Below are 20555 nucleotides of genomic sequence, written 5' to 3' on the forward strand. Positions count from 1 at the left end.
CTAAAAGCTGCTTCCTGTGTTGGTGTCTATGATACATTTTTTAATGTCAGACTAAAAATATACTTCCAGTACACCAACCCTGTCTGCCTACCCAAGGACTAGAAATGAACACACGGTGACATGTAACAAAATAAAATATAAGAGAACTCACTCATTGCAACACTAAGCTTATCCACTGACAAAGGGGCATGCGTCCATCCCAACTGAGAGGCGTCTTCTAAAATGGCTCACACTTGAGGGTCTCTGAAGTCACCTATTTACAAAACTGAAGGGATACTCATGAGATTTTTATAGAGGCACAGACTCTTAAGTGAGTCACAGGCTCTCGGCAAAAGAGAGTTAGAATAAATGGAACCTTAGGGGTCCCAGGGGTTCCCGCTTGGAACAGGAAGCCACACTATAGCACCATTGAAAGACTTGTGGTGGGATCCAGGTATTGGGGCCACAAGATCACTTTCATTTATAACCTTTCTAATTCCCAGCTGGGAGACTTTGGACAAATCATTTAACCGCTCTCATCCTCAGTTTCCTCATTTTGTCAGGAACAATTGTTGAGATGATCAGTGAAATAAAAGTCAGGTTGTCTTAATCAGAGATGCTTTGGCTGCAAGTAACAGGATTTTACCTACACTAGCTTACGCAGAAATTAGCTGGAAGGACACAAGGGTTCCTCAAGAAACTCATGGATAGAAAGTACTGACACACTTGATGGACTGGAACCAGAAAGAGAAAGCTGTCAGGAAGAAAGTCATCACTTACAGTCAATCATAATTATACCTTGTGGTCTTTCATCTCCACTTTCTCTTGGAGTTTGGTTTTCCCACTCTGCCAACCAATTTTCTCCACTTCTCTATGCATGTGGTGAATGAAGTCAGACAGCCCTCAGGTCTTTTCAGTTTAAGTGCCAGGGAAGGTGGGCCTAGAAATACTGAATCCCAACTTCTGAAAAAAATGAGAATCTGACTGTTCCCCCTTGGGTCAAGGGCCCATCCTAATGCAATCACCTGTGGCTAAGGGACAGACCATGTGGCCTGCTGCCCATTCAGTAGGCATTGTGGAAGCCCACTCTGAGGGAAGAGAGATAAGCAAGAAAGTGTTGTGAGGCCAAAGCTAATGGCTGGCAACAAACACAACCACCAGCATCTCTGGCACAGAAGTACTTGATAAAGAAATGACAGCCCAATGCAAGCTGTCTCTGTGGTCATCATCACTGATTCCCCTCCACCACCAACCAGCTTCTGCTTGATTACTACCAGTGACAGGCTGCTTTCTATTTGAAGACACAGCAGCCTTTTCATTGTTGAACTCCAATTATTAGAACTGTTTTCTATGTGACAGCAACTTTTTTTGTTAAGATACTAAATTTAAATATTTTCAATCTTCTCCCAAAATTTTACCTTTAAACAAGGTACAATTTTATTTATAGGTCAGGCCTGGGCTTTCCTTTGTGGTCATAATATGCATAACCAGTAAGGCAGGAAAGGAAGATTCATTGGACAGTTTAAGAAACAACCTTGACCAGAACAATTAAAAAACCAGAACCTCTTCTTCCTTTAAAGAATTACTACTACCTCTCCTACTAACACCATTAGCACTAACTTAGTAAAGCCAAAGAGAAACTGGAACCATTTCTAGCGTCAGTGTGTAGATAGTAAGTAGAAGTGGAGGGAAATGGTTTTTTCCAATATACAGCCCCTGGCACTTTTGAAAGCAGAATTCTGCCTTGCTTAACAAAGGACTTTCCTTCCCGCTTCTAACTTTCTTTTGCTTTGGAAAGCACATTCCAGAAAACAATTTCACTTCACATCTTCTTAGTTTACCCAAAATAAAGGGATGATTCCCCATAAAATAACCTCACATTAGCTATGTCATGATTGACTGACATTTAAACAGTGATAAGAGAACCCAAAATTAGAAGAAGAGGTAAAAACACCAAAATACCTTATGTATCTATACTGGGGGCACCATCCAGGAATCTGCTGCTGCTGGTTACTTTGCTGTTCACATTTTTCATTGATGTCACCCGGCTTTTATTTTAGTAACCAGGGTATACTTGTTATGGATGCAAAGGGCATCTCCTCATTTATATTCTAAACTCAGAGCAGGAAATGAGACACGTGGGTGATCTGCAGCTGTAGCACTATAAACAGGACCTGCCTACCCTTTAGTCTAGATTTGAGACTACACTACATTCCCTAAACTGCAGATTGGGAGATTAAAAAAAAGAAGAAGAAAGAAAAATACACCATTTAAGAAAGACCAGTGTAACTTCTGCCCAAGAAAGTAGAGGTTGTTGTCTGGTAGCAGGCTCGCCAACCTGTGTAGGGTCGTGAACTTGCTGATCTGTACCATCCACCCACCTACGTCTGATATACAACTAGAGGCCCTGCTCTGTCTCCAGCCAGCTGTGCTACAGAGGACAAGTATCCCTCATTGTGAGGTTTCTTCATATGGTAAATTAAAGGACTAGAGTTTTTAGCATTTTGAGGTCACGCACCTATTTGACAACCTGACAAGTCACAAGCCCACTTACTCCAAAAATGCATATAAGTAAATAAGACTCAAATTTTACATAGCACATGAGGAGGCTCACTCGGCTCCTGAACTCTACCCATCGACTCTTGGTTGAAGATGATAAGAACAGCAGTTCTCTAACATTCCTTCCAGGCCTCAAAGTCTGTGATCACACAGCAGATGTTTAGTAACAACTACTGCAAATGACTCAGAACAATAGATCCGTGTTTTTGTTAAGACTAGAGACCAATACGATTTACTTTGCAATGTTAAATTGACTAATAAGCCAATGGATGGCAGAAAGGAAGTGGGAGGGACTGGATACAGTAAACCATAAACAATAATAATAATAAAAATATTGGGAAGGTTTTAGAGGAGCCCAACTCTGTTTCTCGATTGGATTTTTTCATTTGGAAATACATAACACAAAACCACTGAGCCAAATAGAAAGATCCAGACGGCTTTATAGTGATGCTGTCCAAGTAAGGGGCTTACCAATCATCACACCGAAACAAAACAAAGCCAACAGTTCCCATGCTCCTGCCAATATAAACATGTGCACAAGGGTTAAGTCTAAAGTTGTGCCTGAAGATTCCCTCAAAGGGAAAGATAATCTACGAATGAGAGGGAACAAACATGATGGCCTTAATCTCCACTATGTTGGGTTAATCACCAAAATACAGTCTTCTCCCATGATTTTAGTTTCTTTCTATTCCAAGTCAGTAGGTAAGATTGATTCATACTAGTAAATTCCAGGTCCTAGCCTTGGTTTCAACGGGCACATGACTCCATAAGAAAAAAGACTGGCCATGTAAACCCATCCTGAATACTGACAACCTCCCTACCTTTTCCCACCATCACAAACCCAACTCCATTTAAATCTCCTGGATCTTTCTGGTATATTCTGAGCTTATTTAGCTTATCTTTTTTTCAGGGAGAGAGGGTAAGAGGAAAATTTGAAGTTTTTATTTCTGCTCATGCTGACTGATAGAGGTAAGTAAAGAAATTTAAAAAGTAACTTTGAAAATCTTGGTGACTCAAGCCTGCAATAAAAATATCCAATCAGAAATGTTTCTTATAAACAGAGAGTATAACAGTCATGAATCAAAGAAGGTCTCTTTTGCAGGAAGGTGGGGGAGTGGGAGGTAGAACTAGATTTCTTCTCAGTATTTGTTTCAACATACTTTGTTAAAGGGGATTTTCTGATGAAGTATGACATTCCAGTTGTGTGACTACCATGTTACCAGTGATCTGTTCCATCATAGCATTTGTAGTTTTATGGTGTATAGACTCCTCTGCCCCATTCTGGTCTCTTTGTGGACCCTTCCCAAGAGGCATCTGGAAACCAGAATTCAGAACCATGACTCTTGCTGATGGCTAACGGTAAGTTCACCGAAAGATCCCCTGACTTTCTTCCTCCTATAAATTCACCTCTAGTCATTTTGGATAACGTGACCACTTATTTTTTACAGTTAACAGATTGTTCCCTTCTTCTAACTGTCTTCATGTATAGTCTACTTAACATTCCTTTATAGATGCACAAATGGAAGAGCAGAATCATTTCATAAAAAGTTATGCAATTTTATCCCCAAACATTCAGCCACCTAACTTGAAAATTGACTGGATAATAATATCATTCTAATTATTTTTTGATTAGCATTGTGTTCTACAGAGATGTTTTCAGTTTGAGAGAAGAAAAATCACTCATCAGTTGCAGAAACACATAATTCTATCATTTCATGTAGTCATTTGCAATAATGAAACAAGCAAGACTTAACACTCAATTGTGGAGTATAGCACAGGGCTCAAAGCAAAACATAACAACTTCATTACCTAAGAACAGAATAGACTCCCTGGCTTCACCCACCGCACATGATTTACCAGTATTTCTTCAGCCAAGGGATTTTTATACCTCTGAAAATCCTAGATTTACTACTCAAGACAAAGCAATCCATCTTGAGGCTTTCTGCCAATGAATCTCAGAGCTTCTATTTCTACAGCCTGTAGATTTGAAAGCTGCGTAGAGATATGTCAAAAAAAAGAAGGGAAAAAAAAAAAAGAAAGAAAAACCTCCTTCTTTGATCTCTGCACCCAAGTTCCTCAAAAGAAACCCCATGAAGAGTTGGAGGTTATGCTCAGTATGTGACTTGCAGTTGTAATCAGTAGAGTGACAGTACAAGTGGGTACCATGTTAGCCAACCCAAACACATGTTTCACAAATACATACATAAATTGAGTGACTGACAGAACACTTTAAAAAGAATGAGATACACCCACTCTGGAGGATATTTCAAATAACAGAACTTGGTATTACAGAAACATCTAGCCCCTCACATAGATAAGCATTCATTTTTCCCAGTGATTAACCAGACATCAGATGTCTAGGCTGACATTTTTCTGGTGCCCTTTTCATTCTACTCACACTCCCTCCATCTTCTAACTCTTTGGAGTAAAAACTGAAATCCTGTGTCCCTTATAATTCTACAGAAACAACATGTTTGTGCCCTTGACAAATCAGTTAATTCCATGCCTCTTAAACATTCAAGAAAAAGTCAGCAATAACCTACCCAATCATAGATTTCGACAGATATGTCTGCTCAGAATTTGTAATTGGTATTCACTGAAAGATCAATTACTCCTATTTTCAAGCATCTCTAAGTCACTAAATTCTCTTCAATTTGCCTTCCTTCCCCAGATCTTGTAGACAGACTATTATTTTAAAATTATCACCATTTAAAAGTTGAACTGGCTACTACTTTTCATACTTATCACCAATGACAATTGTAGGGATTAAAAATGTTTATTTTTAAAAGGTGAAAAGTAGGGTTTTTTTAAAAAATTACTTTTTCAAATATAGGTTACTTTTTTGCATAATATGCATGGAATATCTTCTTTCTCAATAATAATATATACACATTCTCTAGCCACTTTTGTTACTGTAAATTACCCTACAATCACATCATTTCTCCCCCAAAGGATCAGCCTGATTAAATCCTGGAACTAATGAAACAAGGACCAGCTTTTAAATGGTAAGTCAATGCTTTTCTAGTTTCTAAGGGCTTGCCAAGATCTAGTTTCAAAGGGCTTGTACCACCTTCAATTAAAAGGCTTAAAAGGAATAAACATTTAACTCCAAATAATGAAGAGTCATTTAAAATATGCAGTCCTTAGACTAATTTATCTGCTCAAAGGTCTTTCTTTTAAAAATAGGTGAAAACTACTCTGACCATATCATGAACTTGCTGCAATGATGTTGCCAACCTTTTTTGATATCAGAGGGATTATTCATTATGAATTTGTACCAACTGGACAGTTAACCAAGTTTACTATTTGGAAGTGCTGAAAAAACTGTGTGAAAAAGTTATATGATCTGAACTTTTCGCCAGCAATTCACAGCTCTTGCATCACGACAATTCATCAGCTCACATGGCACTGTCTGTGAGGGAGTTTTTAGCCAGTAAACAAATAACTGTATTGGAACACCCTCCTTATTCACCTGATTTGGCCCCCAATTACTTCTTTCTTTACCCAAAGATAAAGAAAATATTGAAAGGAAGACATTTGGATGACATTCAGGACATGGGGTAATATGACAACAGCTCCAGTGGCCATTGCAGAAGAAGAGTTCCAAAATTGCTCTGAAGGGTAGACTGGGCACTGGCATTGGTGCATAGCTTCCCAATGGGAGTACTTCGAAGGTGACTGTAGTGATATTCAGCAAGGACGTATGTAGCACGTTTTCTAGGATGAGTACGTGTGTGCATGCCTGTGTGTGTGTGTGTGTGTGTGTGTGTGTGTGTGTGTGTAGTGCCCAAAAAATTATACACATTTTAAGAAAGGAGACTGTTTTAAAATTTTAATACTCAATATATACTGATAACAAAGATGAATACAAGTCACATTTGACTTCTGCAATTACAAGAGGTGCTCAAAGTGGTTACCATCAGCGTCCAGACACTTCTGATTATGGCAAACTACTGCTTGAGCAATGGTGACCAAAGTGTCCACTTGTATACATTTTTTTGGCACCCCCGGTGGGTATGAGGTGTGTGTGTTTGTGTATAAACATGTACATACATATATGAAATGCCAACTTTAATTTCATAATCCATACGTGAAATCTCTTTTCATTATTTGGAATGTGAAACTCACTGACTGCCTAGGAATGCTTAAAGGAAAAATAGGACTGGTCCTGCCTTTTCCTTACATTTGAAGTAATATTATTACAGCTGAATCTTTGATAAATAGGAATTCATCCACATATAATAGGATATTATTTACCACACTCCCAGGCTTTTTTCTCCTGTACCATTCATTTACTGCTGTCAGCAAGGCATCAAACAATGATAAAATATAAAAAGTGGACAAGCAGGCTCATGCATTCCTAATATATGGATAAGAAGAAAACCTCTCATCTCTTATACATATCATTGTATTTAAAATATAGGTATGTATCTATATCAGTGAGCACAGACATAACATCACTCTTTAATGGATGCCTTTTTCATTGTCCACAAACAAAGGCATAGAGAATAAATTTCAGGGAAAAAATATTCCCACAAACCCAACACATAATCTCATACTGAAATTAATAGCCCCCACCCACTGCTACTGCTCAAAAAAGTATTTTTTGATCTGGTTTTCTTGATGGCTCTATGGTTTCAGTTCTTTTATACATTTATTGAAGGGACTATTATCTATCTTGTTACTTTTTTAGTATGCCATTATTAAATGCAGGCCCCTCATGTAACAAGAACTTTAAGAATTTTTTCACTACAATCTTTGTCTAGATAAGGATAAAACATATTTCGGAGCCTAACTACACATTCACACTTCATTTACATATAGAAATGTTTTAGTTAAAGCGTCACCAACATAGGTGTTTTTGATGTTTAGGATATTTGATAGGAAGTAGTAATTCATCTGTGAAGTTACTAAGATACGTAAGTAACATTTCTGACCACCAGTTAGAATGTGTATGGCAGGGGTTGCCCCACACATCCAACAATTCTCAGACACCAGCAGAGTGTCTTACTATTCAACTCAATTCTTACACAATCTATCTGGGGATAGAATCAGATTCCACAGATTAATGGCGCAGTCCCACAAGACTTCAGATGCCAATCACAAGCCCAGGTTGTCACCTGTGCTTCTGACTCACTGGTTATATATCAGAGGTTCCCACGATCACCTCGTTGTGTTCAATTAATTTTCTAGAGCAGCTCACAGAACTCAGGAAACCCATTTACTCACTAGATTATCGATTTATTACAAAGGATACGAATCAACAGCCAGATGAAAAGATACATAGGCTGAGGTCCAGAACAAAAGAGCTTCTGTCCTCGTAGAATTTGTAGAATTTGGGGCCCGGTAAGTGGAAGTGTTTTACTTCCCCAACCTGGAAGCTTTCCAACCCCCCTCCTTTTGGGTTTTTATAGAGGCTCCACTACATAGGCATGATTGATTAAATCATTGGCCATTACTGATTCATTCAACCTCTAGTCCCTCTTTCTTCCCCAGTAGTGGGGGTGTGGGGTGGAGGAAAGTTTCGCCCCTCTATCCTTGGTTGGTTGCCTTGGCAATCTGTCCCTATCCTTAGGTGCTTTCCAAAAGTCACGTCATTAACATAAGCCCAGCTGTGGTGGAAAGGGGCTTGTTATGAATAACATGACACTGGTTTCACCTTTATGTCTCTGAGCCATTATAGCATGGGATCTTTCTTTTTGGTAGGTTTGTGTCTGTTCCCAACCACCATCTTACTTAACCACTTACAAGAATATTTTTGATTCAGTCTTGTATCCTCAGTACCTAGTGTTTAACACACAGTTGGGACTTAATAAAATTTGAGTGAATGAATAAATGTGCTATGTAACCAACAAATGAGTTAAGTCAACAGGCAAGAGAATGGGACAGGGAAATATTACTTGCATGCTTCAGGCTGTTGTGCAAATCTGGACCATCATATCATCTGTTCCCTATTCCTTCCAGCTAGACTGCTTTCTGTTTGCCCGCACTCTCACTGTCAACTCCTTGTCAGGGTTTTCACTCTTCAACACTCACCTCATCTATCTGCTTACCTTTATACCACACCCCTCACGCACACACATCAAGGTACCTTTCCCTTTCCTTGCTCTAAAGCCTTTTCTTTATGCTGCCACAGCCTCCTGGGCATACCTCAGTTGCAGCACCTATCACATCATACTATAATGACTGGTTATTTCCCAGTCGTTTCCCCTTGACTATAAGCCCCTTGAAGGGCAGCATCTTCATCTGTAAATGCATGTCTAGCCATCAGTACACTGCCTGGCAGTAGTGGGCACTTAAATAACATTTTGAAGTAATGGGTAAAATCTTAAATGAATGAGGAGGGGAAAGCCTGCATTCTGGAGAATTATCTCAACGTAATCTGTTTGATAAGTTGTCAGTTGGGTACATATACTGCTACAACTTCTAAACAGAGTAAATAAATATGATTGTACGTAAAGATTATTGAGGATATAGGAAAATTACAATTAGACAAAGTACTTTAATCCACGGGCAGGCCCCAGGCAGAGTTGTCTTTAACACACCTTTTTCTCTATCCCTCTGACCCTTGATCCTGCTTCAATATAAAATGTTTTCATCCGTCTCAACCTAGGATTGAGAAGGATTACCTATACTATCCCCAGATGCCACACGTGGATTGACTCCCAGAAACCACCCAATAATCTTCTTCTCACAAAATGCTTGTATGCCCCATGCCCTCAAGAATTTTAGTCACAACTGGGTAAGCTAAAAAACCAAACCAAACCAAGACAAAACAAAACACAAAAACCTGGTTTTATGGGAAAATGGATGCTCATGGGTTAGTTCCCATTTTGACAGGGATCTCTTTCTAAGGGGACGGCTTTATTCAAAGCCCACTGGGAAAAGACATTTTGAAACATGGGACCTTTAGAAATCCTTAAATCACTCTATTTGGGTGAGCTCTGTCGTGGTGCCAGAGAGGTGAAGGGGAGCAGGATAGGTCACCCTACAATGTGCCATTTTGGCATGTGGATTATTTTGAGCTGAAGGCAATCGAGACCCAGAAGACTCAAGTAAAAACTTTTACCTCTCCCTTAACTGCCTAAAAGAATTTAAATAGGGGGCCTGGCATAAAGAGAACTTTATCATAGATAACTTTTTATCTGAAAGCCTTATCTGCACAGAAGGGCAAACTTCTAATTACTGAACACCTGTTATATTTTATCATCCTGTGAATTATCTTCCTTCCCTTTTAAAACCCAGACCTCTAGCCCACTCCTTAGCTTGGGATGGCATATAAGCATCAGTTACCCAACTTTCCCATGAGTCTCATATCTTTGGGGCTTCCTCATGTATGAAATTAAATTTGTGTGTGTGTGTGTGTGTGTGTGTGTGTGTGTGTGTGTGTTTCTCTCCTGTTAATCTGTCTTATGTCAATTTAATCATTAGACCAGCCAAGGGAAGAAAGGAATACTTTCCACCCCAGAGGTGACAAAGTTTGGAGGTTAGGGGAGGGTTCTGAAGCCAGGCTGCTTGGGTTTGAATCCTCTGTAGCCTTCTGACCTTGGGCAACCTTGCTGATGTCCAAGATTTATAATTGCAAAATGAAATAAATGACCTCCCTCTAGAAATTGGTGGGAAGATGAAATGGGTTAATATAAGTACTCAGGGTTAATATAAGAGTACTCAGAACAGTGCCTAGTAAGTAGTACGTCATCAATAATTATTGGCAATTAATATTATCATTTTACTGTTAGTAGATCTGGCTCTGACAGAACCTGAAGAGAGAAAATCCTTAAGGTGAGAGAGGGAAGAGAGGACAGTACACTTACTGATTTGGTTGTTCAGCTTGAATGCAATGTCCAGCTGCAGGATAAACAGCATGAATTGGAACCAAGGACTCATCTCCATGTTGGGGAGGGGAATGTGGACAGAAAACACAATGTCATTGGCTTCTATTTCCCTTGGAATTGCTTCATCGATGTCTCGTATCTTTTCGCAGTGGTTGTCTCCCCAAGGAATTAACCATTTTGTCTTGTGATGGTTTTTATGGACGTCCACGCATTTCACTGACAGGTAGGACACCGCTGCTGTGGGCCCTGGAGCTGAAAAAGAATGTTTGAATTTCTGTTTTAGAAAAATCATCCACTGAAGTGCTCATGTGGGGCTAACATTCTTTCCACTACTGTCTTCTCTCCATTTTTCGTACTGCCTTCTATAATTCGGGATCAGTAATACCTGGGGATCTCCCAAATCTGGGTGAGGGTCTTTCGGTGACCTCCAGAAGTGTCATCAAGTGTCCCCAAGAGCCTTCCTGTTGTTATTTATGGAAAGAATATATTTGTAATCTGTTTGGTTCAATTACCTCCTCACTCCAAACAAATGTCACAAAAATAAATGGTGCTCCAGTTCCCACCTACCTGAGGACTTGGAGAGCTCTCATGTTCCATAGAACACAGTGTCTGAAGTCAGAAGACCTGGGTCTGAAGCCTGGTTGAACAACTGACTCTCAGTTAATCTTGGGTAAATTGGTTAAATCTCTAGTATCTTCAGGACCCTCATCTGAGAAACAAGATGGTTGGTTTCTAAAATTCAACCAAGATAGCTGGTTTCTAAGATTCTTAACTTTAAAATTTTACATTGCTTTTGATTGAGAGAAAGAGCTATGTTAGCCACAGATCCCACTTAGAGCATTATCTATCAGAGGGTGAAAACTCAAACATTGATACTTCAAAGGTGTACTAAAATATAATCTATACATTTCAAGAGAGAACATCACAATTGAACAATATAACATTAAAAAACACTATTTTGTGATTATAAAATGGTTATATAATTATAAAAAAATCTTAAAAATACAGAAATTTTAAAGTGGAAAACAACATTTACCCAAAATCCCACTAGAGGGAAGTAACCACTGTTAAGAAAATATCACAGTACTATCTATCTTTTCTATGAGTGTATAATTAAATAAAAACTGTATGTGAATTAAATTGTATGACTTTAAAATACATAATAATATTGATACATCGTTTTACAAAATAGGATCATACCATACATTACATACAAGGTGTGATCACAAAATATGGTGAATGTTTTAAATAAAAAGGAAAAAAATTACAGTAAAAGACACATTGGCATTAATCCCCCTCAAAATACTCCCCCTTGCTTTGAACACACTTATCCCATCGTTCTTGCCACTTTCTAAAACAATTCTGTAAGTCCTCTTTTGCAAGTATCTTTAGTTGCGCTGTCATGACTGCCTCTGTCCTGAATAATTTTGACTTTGAGAAAGAGCCAGAAGTCGCACGGTGCCAGATCCAGTGAATAAGGTGGATGAGGACACACTATAATGTTTTTATTTGACACAAATTGCCGTACCAAAAGCGATGTGTTACATGGAGCGTTTCTGCTGTGATCACAAGTACAGTGAATGCTACTGCCAGTGCCATCCAACAGAAAGGCAGGGATCTTCAATAGAAGAAGCGGTGTGTCGAACCTTAGTAACAGTATGTGACAAGTTTCAATTTGTTTGGTGCAGTCAGTTGGGTGTGAACTATGGATATGAGACAATGTGTTTTAAAGTGTGCCGTAAATCATCCTTCATCATGACAATGCTCCATGTCGCACATCGCTTTTGGTATATGGCAATTTCTGTCAAATAAAAACATTACAGTGTGTCCTCATCCACCCTATTCATGGGCTCTGGCACCGTGATTCTTCTGGCTCTTCCCCAAAGTCAAAATGATTCAGAACATAGAGGCAGCCACGACAGCGCAACTAAAGACACTCATGAAAGAGGACTTCCAGAACTGCTTCAGAAAGTGGCAAGAACGATGGGATAAGTGTATTCGAAGCGAGGGGGAGTATATTGTGAGGGATTAATGGCAATGTGTCTTTTACTGTAATAAAATATTTTTCTATTTAAACATTCATCGTATTGTTGGATCACACCTCATAGTTTTGTAGCTTTTTCTTTTTACTCACTTAGAGAAGCAGAGTAGCACTGTGATAAATAACACCAGCTCTGGAGCCAACTTGCCTGATGTCAAATCCTGGTTCTCTCATTTCTAGTTGTGTTACTGCTAATCCACTCTAGGGAAGTTTGGGGTGAATTACTAAATCTATCTGCATATTAGTTTTATCATCTCTTAAATGGCAATAATAATAATACCTACCTTTCTGAGTCATTGTATACATTAAACAGGTTAACATATGAAAAGTACTCAGAATAGTGCTTGAGCACATAAAAAGTATAAAAATTAGTGTTAGCTATCATAAATGTTTTCTATATAATTAATCAGTCACATGATATACCAAATTTAATCTACCTATACACCCCTTAGTTTGTAAAGGTTGTCTATAAATAAGAGTAATTCTTTGCCTAATATTATTTGTTAGTAATTTATCTTCACTTTTCTATTTGCTGTCTAAATTTATTTATGGCTTATTTTAATATTGAGAAGTTTCAGATTTTATATAGAATCTCTCTTTTCATTTATGCTTTTTCCATGCTTTTGTCCTTAAAGAGACCTTATTTACATCTTCAAATTCAAAAAACAACCACCTTCATTAACTTTTAGTTATTTTTAACAATTTCATTTTTAAAAATATTTAAATAGCTGATCCATCTGGAATTTGCTTTGCTATAAGAGATGAAGTGAGGTCCTACTTTCTTAAATATTCTAAATATTTAAATTATCTTTACTGAACAGTCTTTCCTTTCTTGTTGATGTATGACATCACCTTTATCTTATATATAACAATAGAGGTTTCTGGACAATCTGCTCCATTTCATGTATTGAATTGTTAATTCATGCCCAAAACAACATTGTTTTGAATCTTGTAAATTCATGGTTTGTATCAATGTCTGACAGAGTAAATCCCCTCCCCCAATCCATTTCCAATTTATATCCTATTGCTGGGATTTTCATTGAAATTGCATTAGATCTATAAATTAATGTGGACAGAATCAGCATTCTTTCCCAATATTTAGTGTTCCCATCCAAAAATTGATTTTTTTTTATATCTCTTTGAAAATTTCATCGTTTCCTTCGTGTGGGTTCTGCTAGTGCAATATATTTTTTAAATCAATTAATAACTTTTTTTCTGAAAGTTAGTAGCGAAAGGAACACATTATAAATTACGATTAACGATTAACGTACATGGTTTAAATATATTAAATTCTGTGCATATTCTTTGCATACTGTGCTTTAAGACAATTTATGAGCAGAAATCAGCTCTTATTTAATAGAGAACAGATAGCAACTGAAGAAATATGTAACGCAAGAAAGTCCCTTAGAAGGAGAAGTATTATTAATATTTTGCCCTTCTTCTAATGTTCAGATACACATTTTTTTCTACCCCTAAAAATCTACCCTAATGGTAAATTTTGAGTAGTAAAAGGTTATGTTTGCAGAAAATTGTGACAACACCTCCTAAAATGTACCTAAAAACACAGCACTACTAAACTCTAGCTGAAGTTCTTTAGTGTACAGTCGAGTCCTGAACACAGGAACATGGACTCACCACTGATCCATGTCAGGGAAGTTTTTCTTTAAAACTCAGAACTGTATCACAAAGACATTTTACACGTAATCCATCTATACTGAGACATTGGACTTATTATTAGAAATATGAATCAATCAAATGTTGGTTATCCTGACTCAGCTAAATAGCCCACTGACATTAAAAAGACCAAATGGCACATTTAACTCAATCCTTTTTAATGTGGTTGGAGAAATAAACAGGGAGACAAAAGTCATGAATTCTATTTTTGGCTAACATGCTCAAACTGACTATTTGTGGCAGAAAATAGTTACTGCATTTTAAAACTTCTATTCTTCTAAAATGAACCTAACCTTTCTTCATTTCTTCTTTTTTTTTTTTCTTTTGAAAAACAAGTCTCTCCCTCCTTAGACCAAAATGAAAAACAACTAGCTGAGTTCCTCAGCTAAGCTCCAAAACCACATTCCAAACTTAATAACAGAGAAGCTGAACACTTTACGGGCACAAAGGCTGCATTTTTAATGGACACAGTGAACGCCTGCCTTTGTAGAGGCCTGGATTATTTTCATTCTTTCATTAGTGTAGTGTTTCTTACATAAAGGAAAAAAATCCCAGGAATACTAATATTTTCATAAAGATCATGGCAATGAACTTGGAAAAGCTTCAAATGCATTTCAAGCTATATTATAAGTATTACAAACATGTTTCTTCACTTATTAGTCCTCTAGTCTCAAAAATATTTGCATACCTTAAAAACCTGAAAATATATTCAATATTTTCAATTTTTCTAGTAGTGCTCAGAATAGTTGTATTGTTTGAGAAAGTAAACAGATATTCAAACATGGACAGTAAATGTTCCCCCAATAACGTGTTTATAGCTCAAGACTCCTACCCCAGTTATGAGTGTTCTAGGTGTTCTTTTATGTAGAAAACTTATCAAACTAAAAATAAAGTTTATAGCTAATAGCTAGTTAGAAGGTGCTTTCGTTAAATTGTAGTCAAAATTGTGACTACATGTATCACAAAACTGTCTAAAATCAAACAAAGTTTGATTTCTAGTGTTAATTTTTTTAAAAGTGTGAGTGAGGCATTTTATGGTAAGAAAAGAGTGAAATGGAAGAAATTGAAATTATCTGAAACCGTTGAAGAAGCCACAGTCAACTAACAGGTATATGGAATGAAAGCCTTACATAGAAACCAGTGTGGTTCTAGGGATTAACAGAGTTTGTATATTTAAGAAGGGGCTAGGTGGATTCAGGTCAACAAACTGAGTCAGTCATGTTTGCTCAGGTGAAAGCTAAAAATAACCACTCCTCAGTCTTCCTAGGATAGTACAACGTAATATCACTCAGGAGACTCAGCATATTCATAAATGTCCCCTCTACCCCACCTGTGGCATTTAGTTGAAAAAGAGTGGGCCAAAGCTACTTCTGCATTGGTATAATTTATTAGACAGAGCAATCTAGCCAAAAATGAATATGTCCAGGCACTGTGGATAGGTTCACTTCTGGTACGTTAAGATAGCATCTACAGTATATTCAGAAGTCATAAAACCACAAACTACTCATTGAAACCTCTGGCCCATTTTGAATTACATTCTCTTTATTATGTCAAACATGGGCCATTTTTTCTTTCCTTATCTGTGTTTCAACAGTATTTTTGGTCTCTACCTTTCCACTACAGTACAAGAATTATGAAATATGATACTACATGACGTTTAATTTTAAAGTGATATTAAATCAGTAAGACATAATTCTAGGTTGTGAAAAACTGCACAAATACCACTTGAAGCCCCTTTGAAAATTCAGTGACCCCTCAGTTACATACATTATTAAGGCTCATACTACATTCAATAAGTATGCCTTGAGTACCTACTATGTGCTAGGCACTGTTAGGGGCTGAAGTGAAACTAACACACACCAGTCACGTGGAATACATAAATAATGGGGAAAATAGATTAAAAAAATAAATAATTATAGGAAAAAGTAATTATAATTGTGGTGAATGCTACATTTATCCTGACATTACCTGAGACAGGGCTACAGTCAGATATTTGGAAAGTAGAGAAAATGAATTCACAAGAATGAGGCAGAAATTCCATTCATCATTACAATGTAACCTTGAAAAATGTAAGTGAACAATGACTAAACCTGTACTTCTTTTGGAAAGATATTCATTGACTCCAGTCAGCTTCCCAGCTTCCTGTTATGGCATCTCAAATGGCTGTCCAGTTTATAAATTACTATCTAGCCAACCACTACCACTATCATGCTCAAAGTTGAGTCAACATCAAATCATTAGCCCCTACTCCCTTCAGAACCTGTAATTAAAGAGTTGGACAGAGATGCAAGACTTGGTTGTCTCCTAGAAAAGTTAAAATTAAAACAACATGCTGACATGACACATGGTCTCCATTTAGGCCAACACAGACTATTTATTTCTTTGCTTTATTCAAGTGAAAACAATTCCTTTAGCAATTATCTAGGAGTATTACTATTATGGCAAGCACTGTGCTAACTAAAGATAGAGACAATGACAGTCCCAGACCCCAAGTTGCTCACAGTCTAGTGTGGGAGGCTGAGAAGTTGGCAGAGAAATACATCCTGATTGAAACTTGCTCTGACAGAGGTGTATGTACAGGACGCATCAGTTGGAAAAAGGGCTGGGGGCTAGGGAGTTGCTTGCAGAAAGCATGGACTTAGCCTTGAAAGAGAGCTGGTATTTGTTAGCCAGGAGGAAAAGGGGGACAGCCAGCCGAAGGCACTGAAGAAGAGCGCGTGCTGGGTCACAGGATACCTAGACAATCACAGTATGTTCTGCAGATGTCTGTGTTTGAGCATTAAAATTTTTAAAAAGATCATTTAACAGGTGAAAATGTAGCACCACTCCTAACTTGGTGTCAGCCCTTTGCTTTTTCTAACCTGTAGCACAGTTATACTAGGGGGCCTTGACTTCTGCTTCCAACAGTCTCTGCTCTACTCTATAGAGCAACATGAAGAACAATCATAGAGACCTACAAATAACAAAGAATTTTTATTTGGGGGATCTCTCTTTCTAAGACACCTACCTAACTCTGTCCTGTAGGTTTCCACAAGGCTAGACATGAGCTCTGCTGGAAGAAGCATGAGCTCTGATGGGAAAGCAAAAGAGTAGTCGGGAGGGAAGGCAGAAGCCCCACCTCCTATTCTGGCAACTGGGCCTCCAAAGAGCCTTTGAAGTCTGGATCATCAGGTAATAGCCTTCACCTAAATAAGAGGAAGAATGTCTGCCTTGCAACAAAGATGATATTTAAAAGATTAATCTGCTTTGAGCTACAAGGGGAGGAATGTGGAGAACAGACCAGTTAAAAGGGTAATTCATGTTTATAAGCATTAATAATCATCCTGAGAATTGCTAGGAGATACTTTTTTCTACTGACTCAAGAGGGAGGTTGATTTAACTCTTAAAACCTAGTCTCAGTTAAAAAGCTGCTGTCATGATCTCTGGACCTGTAAAAAAACAAGTGGTTGATTTATTAATATATTTTTTTTATAATTTCATTTGTATAGTCTCTACTTTTTTCCCTGAACGATTTTGGCTTACTAGAAAGCAAATATTAGATTTTATTTTTAAAAAGAATTGAAGCTGATTTTAAAAGACAGAATTAATGTTTGGGGGCTAAGAATTACTTGGCCTATGGGTATATCTACAAAAGTAGAGAACAAAAGCAACAGCTGGATAATGTAAGCCCTCGCAACTTGCACTTAAATATAAAGCTATGTGACTCAGTATCCATTTCACTTTGTAACATACAGAAAACTTCCATTGCTTGGCTATTAATGATATTTATGAGATTATGTATAGCAATCCCTTCTTATCCCCCGGGGATATGGTCCAAGGCCCCCAGTGGATGCCTGAGACCGCAGATAGTACTGAACCTTATATATACTGTTTTTTCCTATACCTATTAGGTCGGTGCAAAAGTAATTGCGGTTTTTGCAATTATTTTTAACCTGTTAACCCGCAATTACTTTTGCATCAACCTAATACATATCTTTTCACTTAAAGGAAGCATTTATGGCTTCTCTTAGGCATATCCTAGTGCCAGCATCACCACTCTTGAGCTTTAGGACCATTATTAAGTAAAATAAGAGTTACCTGAACATAAGCACTGTGATACTGAGACAGTTCATCTGATCACTCAGATGGCTACCAAGTGACCGACGGGCAAGGAGTGTATATAGCATGCATACAAGGGACAAAGTGAAGATTCTTGTCCCAGGCAGGACAGAACAGACAGCAGGAGATTTCATCACACTACTCAGAATGGCACACAATTTAAAACTTCTGAATTGTTTATTTCTGGAATTTTCCATGTAATATTTTTGGACTGTGGTTGATTGCAGGTAAGTAAAACCGTGGATAAGGGGGGTCAACAGTCCTCAACTTGGTTCCAAACTGTGCTTGCCTTAATGAGAATTTATATGAAATGTATTGAGCATTTAGGCCGGTGGATAATTCCGGGGATTGCTCAGGAGTTTTTGATGTGCCTCAAGGAGAGAGGTGGGGAGGAGAAGAGGGGAAGAGGAATATAGGTGGCAGAAACCAAGGAGATCAGATGAATTCCTTTTATTTATACAACTACCATTTTTATTCAAAGCCTCCACCCCACCCCAAGCGCTCATTTAACATAAAAGGATCTTCAGCTAAATTTAGAAATTCGTTTTTAAATGTGTTAAACTGAGTTCCTTCAGAGATTCTGCTTGCCTTTCTTAAGATCGAAAATCTCCTACTTTAATTCTAGTTAACAGGAAACACATGGCATATACTGTACAACTGATGTAGCCAGATCATATTACCTGGTTGAATTGTGACATTTTAGACAACTAGCAATTCCTTTTGCCAATTCTGCTGACTGTTCCCTCCAGGTCAGTTTCTAAAAAGATTTCTTAGTATCTGCCACAGCACGTGTCTAAGTTTTAGGTTCTCTCATTATAATAACGGCTTCAAATTTTTCAACTAAAGAAAGTGTAAATACTTGTGTAAAACTGACTTAGTGCTTGGGAATGAACTGACTCAGTCTGTCAATTCCTTTACTGAAATTACTCTGAAGTTACAATGGTCAGACACTCATGCTACCTCTGCCACCGACTTTGAAGATAAAATTCTCCTGTTTCAACCATACCAATTAAATCTTACTAGATTACTAAGTGAAATATTATTTCATAAAATTTACTCTCAATTACTGGAGAACTGAACATGGGTCTATAGGACCAAGACCTAGAGAAGCAATGTTTGGAATTATCCTAACTATGTCCTAGTGTGTGTAAGGGGGTGCACTAAATGAAATGTAATTTATTCTTGTCAGCAATTTTCAGTAAGTAGTTCATTATGCTAACATCTGCTCTAGGAAACCTAAATTTTTAAACACGGCAGAACACTCCTCTACACTAAACCACTACCAGTAAAACACACAAACATACACACACCACACAGCAGAGTTGAATGCAAAATAATTTGTACTGTACACACAAAAGTTAAGCACTTATTTAAAAATAGTTCCCTACAACATAAACTTATGAATACATGACATGGGCATTTTGACAGCAAAGTTTCAGAAATTGTAGCAAACACTTGTATAATTCATTCTGACTTAAAAACTATTGAAAAAATATTATATGTTTACATCATAGGCTGATGAGGATTTTAAATGCTTGGCTTGCAGCCTCAATTGTTCTAGAGCCAAAGATGTAACAGCTTTGAAGAATAGAAGAATTACTCTGTATTTGTCAGAATCTATGCGGCAAACAAGCAGCACCACTTGGCCTCCATTACTTGCCTGGCTTGGATCCCGTGGAATTGAGGAGTGCTAGAACCACGAGGAAAAAAAATTAGAGTGCTTTGGGACACTGAGCCAAACTCTTACATAGTATTTGAAATGCTGTGGTAAACATGAAATTACTTTGGGCTCAAGATTGGTGCCAGTTTTTTTCTTCTAATTTTGAAAAAAAAAAATAATAAAATGCACATAAAGGGTCCTGCCAGAGATTTAGCACATAAAATCTGCCAACCATTAGACACGCTAATTGGGGGAACAATCCTGAATCCTGAATTCAGATTAAAAAAACTGACCCTCACCTTTGATGTGCAGCTGCAAAGAGAGACTAAATCAAGAAGTTCAACAGAAGTACATCAAATCACTAATTCTAACTTCTCTCCTTAAAAACTACTTGCAATTACTGTTTATCCATCACTCCAGATATACTCAAAACAGTAAAAATTAAACACACATGAAGTGAACACAAAAGACCGCCAGAGAAAAATCAAATGGCTCATCTGGAGTATCAAATGGATACTCTTGCTCACTGCTCGGCAAACCAGTCACCTGGGCTGAATTTCTGACTTTGTGCCAGCGCTGCAAACCTTTCAGCCAAACGGCTGTGGAACGCAGCCAGGACCACCTATGGAAAGTGGATTACAGCACCTTATAATTTACACCTTGGCTATGATCTTTCGTAAACCCAGCATGGAGGGTGAACCAGTCCTTG

The 20555-nt window shown here is 37.8% G+C and overlaps 1 protein-coding gene across 1 annotated transcript in view; it reads right to left on the minus strand.

Annotated features, from left to right (window-relative positions):
- The window catches only part of WLS (Wnt ligand secretion mediator), a 98756-nt gene that overhangs the window by 49304 nt on the left and 28897 nt on the right, over nucleotides 1-20555 (minus strand). The window contains exon 2 of the mRNA XM_019732367.2: nucleotides 10353-10625. Coding sequence (XP_019587926.1) covers nucleotides 10353-10625 — 273 coding nt within the window. The remainder of the gene's footprint in view (nucleotides 1-10352; nucleotides 10626-20555) is intronic.

Source organism: Rhinolophus sinicus, linkage group LG06, assembly GCF_036562045.2.
Source record: "Rhinolophus sinicus isolate RSC01 linkage group LG06, ASM3656204v1, whole genome shotgun sequence".
NCBI lineage: Eukaryota > Metazoa > Chordata > Mammalia > Chiroptera > Rhinolophidae > Rhinolophus > Rhinolophus sinicus.